Genomic DNA, 9798 nt, shown 5'->3' with positions numbered 1-9798 from the left:
CTAGATGAGTAACCAGCTTCTCCCTGGCTTCTCCTGTCAGGTTGTTATGGAACAACAATAGGTGCCAGCATTCTGCTGGTGGATGTCTTCCTTTAAAATGCACAAGATTGGAGATGCATACATTCCTCCCTAATTGCAGGAAATTGCAGATCCCGGCAAAATTTGGAATGCAGCTGCTTGTATAATTACATCTTCTGTCAGTTGCTATAGCTCAGCTTTATAGCCCTTCTAAAATATCTTCAGAGTTTATGGGACAAATAATGCCCCCTTTAATGTTGCTTTGGGATCACCCCTTTCATTTATTCACCACCAGTTCCAAAAAACTGAGATTTTTCCTCCTGCTGAGCTCATAACAACTGTTAAAAATTAGTGATTATATTAAGGTGACATTTTGCTTTAGCTGCTGTAATTATTAAACAAAAAGACATCATTTGAGTTTCTTCCTGTTGCTGGGGTTGGGTTGAGTAAGAAGTACCAATTCCTGTACCTCAGGTCACTTTGATTCTTGTTTTATTCAAACCTTTCCATTTTATGGCCTTTGGAAACAGAGGGCAATGGGTCATGGAGAAGTTTTTAGGTTGCAATATGCCACTGGTCATTGAAGGCCAGATCAGACCCAGATCACAGTTCAGAGTTTAATGAGATGTGCTTACACCACCATCACAGCTGGGGAATGGTTGGAAGGGATTCATGGAAGGGTGATAAATGAATTAATTTGGTCTGGCTTTTTGAGAAGTGAGAAAAGTGTAGTTTAACCAAGGCAAAGTTCATAGCTGGAGCGTGTTCTGCAGATTCCTGGGGAGAAGTGGAATTTTGGGGGTGTCAGACTTCAGATGAAGGGTGGAATGAGCAGAGCCAGTGGCTGAGGTGGAATTTGCTGACAAGGGGTGTGTTTTGAACCATAATTGCATTTCAGTGCAGGGGTAGTGCAGTGATAGGGTAGTATTTTGATCTGCTGGAGTCTGTGTTTAGAAACCCAAAACAACATGTTTCTAGTTTAACAAAATGTAGCAGAACACTGCAGAAATTACCAGGTGAGAGACTGTAGCCTGTGCTTTGTGATAGATTAGACTATCCAAACCATTCATTATGACTTTAATCCTCAAATGCCTGAAAACTGGCATTAAATGGGCTATTTTGAGTCTCTTTGTGTACAATCAATGGTCTCACCAGAAGAAAGAAACCTCATTTAGGCAGGACAGTGTGGGAAGTCTTCAGCTATTAAAATAGAAAGTGATGGCTTCTAGCTTTTTAAACTGGTTAGTCTTGAGTGTGTAGAAATTGCAGCAGAAAATTAAAACCCTTGAAAGCTGCCAGCAGAGAAGCTTGATTCAATGAGACAAGGTTTATAGAGCTGCAGTACTAACTCTCTAACTTTCTTACAGCCTTGAAATTACATTTGGGCAAGCTACTGTAAGACATGAATTTGAAATTAGGGCAAGGTGTTTTTTTTATAGTACAACACCTGCTTACTCAGTGTTGTAGTGTTTCCAGAACAGCTGATTTCAGATATTGCTTTTGCTTGAACCTGTGGGCTTTTGTATATAAGCAGCAAATGCCTTTAGATTATTTTCTGAAGGCTGGGGGCCTGATTTTCCTTCTCAGCAAATGTTTGAACTTTGTGGGCTCTGCAGGGTCCTGTCCCCCCTGCTCTATAATTTTTCCCAGCAGTAGGAGCTGCAGGATTTGGTTTTCCCTCAATTATGCATTCACAGCATCCCTTGAAATAGTGCCTTTCTCTGCTCCTCTGAGGCTGAATGGGTCACTGTCTGCAGCTAAGGAAGGAAAGCATTTGTCATACCCTCAACCACCATTGTTCAAAGAAGAAAAAAAAAAAGCAGCAAACATTTTTGTCAAAAGAAATTGGTGCCCCAGCCAAATTATTGTTTATTGTTAAAGGAGGCTAAATCCCTCACCCTGTTTGTGTGTGCCAAAAGCTTTGTTTTTGTGTCTTTGTGGTCACACAGGCCTCTTGGGTTGCTGATTTTTGTTGTGTACAAAGAGAAGCAGTGCTGGCATGTTCAGTTCCTGCTGTCTCTGATGATGTCTGAGACAAACTCTGCTTGGGCATCCTCTTTGGCTGCTGCTTTTCATGGCAAGGCGTGTGGAACAGCCAGGAAATCCTTGCACTGGAACACAAAGGGCTTGTGGCTGGGAATCCTGGGATCCCCCTGCCTCTTTTGGTTATATTCTACTTTCTTTTAATATTTGCAGGTATTTCTCCTGTACTAGGAGTGGACTTTGCTCTTCCCTCTACTGTGTTGTTGATACTAATTCTGCTTATTCTTTCCTTTTGTTCATTTCTTTTGCACTTGGTGCTGTTTTCTCAGTTCTGACACGGAGGGCTTTCTGAACAGTAGTCTGCAGCTCCTTGTTTATCCCTTTTTGTGCATCCCAGGTAGACTCAGAGCTGGGATTGCAGCTCTGCAAGGCATTTCTTGGGGGGTGGCAGTGGAAAAAACACAAAGCTGTAAGGCAACGCAGGGTATAAATAACAATCCTTTATGAAGTGTTTGTACTGATTAAAGACAAGTGCTTGTGAGGTTCAGCCCCTGGGCTGGTTTGGATTCCACTCTGGGAAGAGAGAGCTCCTAGAGCAGTGTTAATTTGCCATTCCTGGTTTCCAGTGGCCAGCTGTCAGGATTTCTGCACAGCCTCCATCCCAGTGACGTCTCCACGCTTATCCCACTTCCATTTTTCACTCGTAGATCTTTATCTAAAATTGATGCTCGTCTGTTGAATTAGAATCTGCTCAGTTCCCATGGAGGCTGAGAGCTCTGGGCAGCTCCTCCAGGCTGGAGATGTTGTGCTGTGCTGTTTGGAGCCTGGGTGCTGAGTGAACTGACTGGCCTGGCAGGTCTCTGCTGCTCCTGCAATCTGACCCTTCATTAATGCTGTATTGTTATTAGTTATTGCTGTTGTAATTATTTCATTTCATCCTTTTCAACTCCCCAGGCACGGGGGCCTTCTTAGACATGATGGGTTTAAAATAAAACTCGGAAATGAGCATCCTTTAGGAATACAGGATTCTGCAAGTCAGATGCTATTTGGTGTTTTCAGAGTTTATGAAATGTGTTGGGTTATTATGCCCTGATGGCAAAGGAGCATGACTTGGTGGCTTGGATATTGTGTCTGTTTATATTTCCTAATTTCCTTTCACTCCCCAGCCCCAAAAGACAAGATCTGAGATTTTTCTGTTTGTTCCTTGTGTCTGGGAGCACAAAGGAGGCTCCCAGGCTCATTGTGATTTCTGGCAGTCATCACAGTCTGTAGTATCTGCACAGCTTGGCAAGGAGAATTTGCATTTCATCCTCTGTGCAAATGGGGTCTTCTCCCTGTTCATAGGGGAAACATGAGAGGAGGAGTGGACAGATAGGACTGGAGACAGAAAATGTGCTGTTTCTAGGCTTGTGCACTGTGTTTTTCTGAACAATACTGTTCTAACTGTTTCTGCAAAACTCCTAGAATAACATGAAGAGATTGTGATTTAAAAGCAATGACACGATTCTGGTCTTCACCATCCCCTTCAAAAGGAATTCCAGCCATTTGTTTGCTGTTCCCTCTCTGAAGCTGGCAGCAGTAGGATCACAAAATGGAAATGCTCCTATGATTCCCCCTCCTCTTCCTGGAAGCAGAGGTTTGGACCTTTCCCTGCTGCTGCTTTTTAAACCTTCATCTCTGGCTAGTGGCTTCTTCCAGGGATGCAGCTGCGAGGCTTCAGGTTCCTGTGAACCTGAAAATCCTGGTGTCAGGTCCAGGTTCATGGCTTTCAGCCATGTGAGGTTTTAACAAGCTGAAATGTTGACTCCCAGCATTTGGGGGATTGTCACTTTAGCTAGGCCATTACTGGAAATGATTTAAGTAACATGATGTGGTTATCAAGATCTCTTAGCATCTCTTTGGGATGTCTGGCGTGGTGGTTACATCCTCTCTGAATAAATTCACGTTCAGCGTGCTTCTCAGCAGAAAAAGAACTGATTTATGCATCATTTTTACTGCACTTTTTATTAGTGAGTTCTTAAAAATGGGAGAGAGAGAGAGATTGGCTGCTCTGGCATGATCCCTGTGGAATGAAACAGAGCTCTGGGAAGCTCTTACCAGGGAGATGCAGGGAAATGTGAGGGAGCTGAGGGGCTGGAAGGTTGATCCTTTTTGAGGAGGGGTCAGGTGAGATGAGTGTGGTGGGGCATCCAAGCAGCTGATGGAAGCAGAGCTTCACTGGATGGGCAGCAGGAAAACTGTGGCAAATTGCCACATGGTCATTCACATGGAGGTGAATGTGGGTAACACTGCTCTGGCCTCAGAGCTGTGGAATGTGCAAAGAAACTGGAAGGCAGCTCACTCAAAATCTGCAATTGTTCCCTCTGCCATGATTTGCCCACGGCAGTCATTGTTACAAGATTTCTTCAAAGCCAGAGGATTCCCAGGACTGAAAATAGTCTATAATATAGTCCTGAATAGTCTATAATAGTCCTGAAAATCAGGGTTCTGTTCAGTCAGACAGCTACCTTTGGGTAGAAGGCATTTCAGAGAGGGCTGTGCTGGGGGAGGTGATCCTGTGTGGGTGTTGCAGGCTCAGAGCCTCTTCTGTGCACTGCTGCAGGAGTTAATCCAGCACAGTGGATTAACCAAGCTGCCTCTCAGCCTGCTGCTTGGGTGTGCCTCCCCTTTGGATGTTCCCCTTTCCAGCTCTGGTCTGGGCCCATCCTTTTCTGCTTTGGCTTGCCCATTTTCCTCAAGCAGGTGCCAGCCTGAATGGTTTTGTGAAGGCAGTGATGTCCCAGGGAGATGGAGAATCCTTTCCATACCTGAGGCAGGTCCTGCCTGCTGGGTTCCAGAGGCCACCTGTGTGTGCCCCCTGCAGCCAGTGCTGCAGTTCATGCTGTGTTTATTGCTGTTTTACTGCAGTGCCTGTGGCTATGGCAGCAGGATCTGTGCACACTGCAGCCCCTTGCACAGTGCCAGCTCTGGGGAGGACAGCCCAGCTCCCTTTGGTCCCTTCTCAGTCTGATCCCGGTGAAATATTGCTCCCTGCAACTCCACTGGTTTGTTGGAGCATCAAAGTTATTACAGTTTTCCCCTTGGCTTTTAGTTCCTTACACCTTTTGGAGACTGAAGTTATCAAAAGGAAAACATTTGGGCAGACTCAGGGCAGCTTGGCCACCACCCTGGCCCGAAGAGCTGGGGAGGGAGAAGCCAAGCCACTGCAGAGCAGAAGATGCTGATTCTTCATCAGCTGATTCCCTGTGTGCTTGGAGTGGAATTTCTCCAAGTGCATCCCTTTGGGATGAGGATGGTTCTGTACAAGTGGAAAAGATGATTATCATGTTGTTGTATTTATTTGGAGAGGATGTGCAGCGGTTTTCAGACAGCACCACGCACCTAATTGGGAATTCAAATTCCAGCTGGTAGATTGAGGCTGAAAGGCAGAGCTGTGGGATAGAAACGGGCAGGCACAAAATGCTGAGGCTCCTAATCTTTTACAATATGTTTGTTTAATACAAAGTGGTCTACTGAGATTGTTTTGCAGAGTAGAATAATCATTGTGTGCTGACTAATGGGAGACAGCAAGCTGTTAAAGAGCATCAATTAACCATACAGGAGGAGATTATTGAGTATTTTCACAAGCATTCAGGATGTGAGGAGTAAAGGATATTGCTTGAAGATAACCCTTGGAGATTTTTAGCAATTGAAATCTATAAACTGCAACAAGAGTATTTGTGGCCATACATATGTTTGCAGAGCCTTCCAAGAGGAACAGAGCTGGAGTCAGCTTCCCAACTCCAGATTGTGCTGATAGGAAATAAACAGTGCTTTGCTGAACTTGTGGTCTTATTTAATATTGATAATTTTTTTTATTTCCCCTCTTAAGTTGATCTAATGTTATCCCAGGAAATACTGGCCCTCTTTATGGAAGACAGCATGTGCAACATCCTTCTGACACTGGGGTGTAGATTGTGTTCCACTTCTGTTTTCCTGGCTGTAGGGCTGTTATCCTTGCCCTTACATCTGCTCCTGCTTGCCTGTAGTAATTCCTTTCCCTGCTGCTGCTGTGGGTTAGAACTCAGTGCACTCAGAGCTGAGAGGAGCGTGCTGCTCCTCCATCATGTGCTGTGCTTAGTGGATAATAAAATTCTCCAGTTTTGACTGGTGGGGAGTATGAAAACCTATGTTTCATTAAGAATGCTTTTATACAGCCTTACTGTGCTTCTACTGGAGTTTAATGGGAAAAATAAATAACACCTTGTGGGCTCTGTTTGCTGAGTGATGTTGTTGTTTGTAACTGACGGGAAATTTTTCCCATCCTGGATTCCAGTGTTAAATCCACTTTGTGCAAACATCATTTTCCATTTATTCGTTGGCTGTGGGGAGACAAAATAGAATTGAATTTATTTTTTCAGTTTTGTTCCCTCTGAAGTGGTGTTAGAGAATTGCACCTCAGTTATTCTTACAGCCAACAGCAAGAGATGTCCCTGGGATTCCCTGGGGATTATGATAAAGAGGGACCCCTGATTCTTGGACAAGGACAAAGATAGACTTCTCTCAGCTTCTATTCTCTGTTCAAATGCCTTAATCAACAGAGGTCTCCTTTAACAGATGGTTCTGCATCGATAAAGCCTTTAATGTGTTGGTAAAAATTCAGAGAAATTTACTCCTTTGCTGATTTGATTGATTTTCTTAATCTTCTTTAAGCAGAGGCTGAGGGGTGAGAATAACTCATCAGAAGACCATGGAGAGGATTAATTACTTGGCTGCAAAACTCATGAAGATATTCTGAAGGGAGGTGTGGGATGAGTGAGCCCAGTGAAGTTGGTAGAGGAGGAATTTGTGTGACTGCAGCCGTCACACCTGCAGTGTTTGATTGGAGAGAGTGCAGACTGATCCCCTGCACGTCTCATATCCTTCTGAACTCGTTTCAGCAATAAACCCCCCCTGATCTGGGGGATAAAAATCCCTTTTCTCTCACAGACAGCAGCTGGTCTGACCCTGAGCAGCTGTAGCTCGACAGTGGGAGATGCTGCAGGTGCTTTGCTACCTTAGGAACTCTTGTCCTTGCAGCTGGGGCTGCTTTGAGCTCTGCCTGATCTCTGGTGCTTCAGAGAGCTGCCAGAATATCCCTGACTCTACAGGGAGCTTGTCAAAGCCGTGATGTCTGAGGCACTGAGGTCTTCATGCAGCTCTGCAGATTTCCAGCCCCAAGGAGCTGTTCAGCTTTGCCCAGGGGTGGGACAACGAGGGGCTGCAGAGCGATTTCAAGGCTGCAAGGGGGATCATTAGCACTGAGCTTGACCTGAGCTGAGCTTTGGCCAGAGGATTCATCCCTGGAGCTGCAGTGAAGCATTTCATGGTTCATTATCCTCACAGCAGGAAACAGTGTCTTACTCTGAAGCTGAATATCTTAACTCGAATTTTCATCCATTTGATCTCCTTATGGCTTTGTCAGCAAAGGCTGATCTCTCCCACCTTTTTTCCCCTCTTCCTTTTAGGAAGTAAAACAAACCACGCATCTGTCTCCATGAATGGCGTATTTTGAACTCTCTAAGTTTCATATTCTGAGGTTTTTCTGGGCTCTGGGTCACTACTCTCTGTTCCCCTGTGGCTTTTTGAGGCACAAGCTCCAGAGCAGTGCACAATTCTCAGGGGAGCTCTGGGATTTGGGCAGGTTGCAGAGGCAGCATCGCTTTTGGGAAACTTTGCTGCTTTTTTGACTGAGTTGATTTGGCAGCTTTTTGCCATAGCAGAAACAGAAAATCCCATTGGGCCAAGAGCCATTTCCCTGTGGGCCTTAGCAGGGTGCCTCTTTTACAGATATTTCCCCACTGACAAGTGCATTTTGAGATGAGTCACTGAATTCATATTTAATCCACTAGTAAAATTGGCAAGGCAATTACCATCTTGCAAGTTCTTCAAATCAAATTGTTAGAGAACATTAAATCAAATGCTTTGGAAAAATCCCAGTATATACAATTGCTTTTATAATCCAGACTGTGATGCTGTCACAAGAAAAGCTTTCATTTTATTGAGGCCTGTCTTCAGTGAAAGTGTGCTGCCTGGTACTCATTTTGCTCTTGGCCTCTGCTTGTCTCTGCTCCATTTTTTACCTTTTCCTAATTGTTACCCCATAATGAGAGCTGAGAATTAAGGAATTGCTCAGTTACAGTTGTCACCCCTACTTTTCAGCACTGCCAGGTGCAGAAAGCACTTGCAGAAGGAAATGATGCTGTTGTTCTCGAGGCAGTCAATCTGTTATGACAGGCTGGTGGCTCGGAGCAGGACAGGGATGAAGGTCACTCTGCTGGCTCTCCCTTTTGCTGTGCTTTGCTCTGAAGCCCACGCACCCACTCCCCAGCAGGGTTAGCCTGCAGAGCCTTGTACGTAAATAAATCATCACTGGAGGGGCTGCTGGACTGGCAATCTGCAAACAAACGACTGCAGGCAGCTCTCTGGGTGCTGAGGCCTGGCTGAAAGCTGGTTTAATTCAGTTTATACTGACGCTTCAGTTTACACTCACACTTGGCTCTGCTCTTCAGTGCATCCAAGCCCAAACGTGTTGTGTTGTTTCCTGGGGGGAGGATTGCTCTCACAGAAATGTACCATACTCTCCCCTTGCTGTTCTTTTTCTCCCCTCTACAGGTGGCAGCAAGAGAGGAGCTACAGAAGGAGAGGTTCTCTGCCACTGCCAGGAAGGTACAGGAGAGCGTGGAACTCAAGCTCAGGGGCCTCGCATCCCTCGGCGCTCCAAGGAGGAACAAAAGGCACGGCTCGAGCAGGCTGGTGCTGCAGAGCACAGCCAGCAGAGCAGGCACTGCTGCCTGTGCTCAGGAGGCTGCTGCAGCTGTCAGTGCTGCAGAGGTGCTGGCAGAGCTGCAGCTGAGAGAGGCCAGCCTGCAGAGAGAGCTGCAGCAGCTGCGGCGCGAGTGCCGGCGCAGGCTGGATGGGATTGCGGAGGGCTTGGAGGGAGTGATTTGTGTCTCCCCCTGAGCACACAAACCTGGCTGAGAAACCTCAGAGAAGCAAAGGAGCAAAGTGGCTCGGTCACACTGGAGCACAGGCTGAGGAGCCAAATGTCATTTCTAATTCTCGAGCCTGGGAATTGTAACTTGTGCCTGCTCTGGGAGCCGTGCTGGGGCCACAGCCTCGGTGCTCTCCCTGCAGCCCCAGTACTGCTCACCTTGCCAATTAAATTCTGCCTTAGGCCTCGCTGGGAGTGTGCATAAATCTCCCTTTTATCTCGTGGATTTCCAGTTCTTCTGCCAAGCACTGGGCTCTTTCTCGGTGCTCAGCTGCTAAGCACGGCGTACACTGAGGCTGTGCATTGAAGTACTAATTGCATTCAATATTTCCCAGCAATTGGAAGAGTTCATTAGTCAGAAAAATCCGAGTATTGGAGAACATGAAAAATACCAAGGCTTAGAGAGATTGGAAATATTCGAGAGTGTTGTTTTAATTCAGCTGCTTGGAGTATTTGTGGCAGCTATAATGTAGTCACAATAAAGAAAAACAAATGCCTAATAATAAATAAAGCACTGCACTGATTTCATTTACTGGTGTGATGCACTTGAAGTAATTGGGTTCTCAAAGAGAAGAAACTAGAAACCCCTTCCATCAGGTTATGAGTCACAAGGAGATGGATAACTTATGGACCTGCTGTAGGAGGTTTCTGTGATACAGAAATACAACCTTAACTTCCAAGCTTGAGGAGTCTCCAAGCTCTCTCTGCTCCCTTGGAACAGTGAAATGCTTTTCCTTTGGCCTTAATTTCCAACCCTTTTCTGGTTTGCTTTCACCAAGGAATAT

At 45.6% G+C, this 9798-nt stretch overlaps 1 protein-coding gene across 1 annotated transcript in view; it reads left to right on the top strand.

Moving 5' to 3' along the window:
* Positions 1-9541, top strand: part of TEDC1 (tubulin epsilon and delta complex 1) — a gene marked incomplete at its 5' end in the record, with an annotated part of 66772 nt that extends 57231 nt beyond the window's left edge. Inside the window, one exon of the mRNA XM_015635611.1 lies at positions 8635-9541. Within this exon, the coding sequence (XP_015491097.1) occupies positions 8635-8982 (348 nt within the window). The remainder of the gene's footprint in view (positions 1-8634) is intronic.
* Positions 9542-9798: the final 257 nt, after the last annotated feature.

This window comes from Parus major, chromosome 8, assembly GCF_001522545.3.
Source record: "Parus major isolate Abel chromosome 8, Parus_major1.1, whole genome shotgun sequence".
NCBI classification, from domain to species: Eukaryota; Metazoa; Chordata; class Aves; order Passeriformes; family Paridae; genus Parus; species Parus major.
This window is presented reverse-complemented; position numbering and strand designations above follow the sequence as displayed.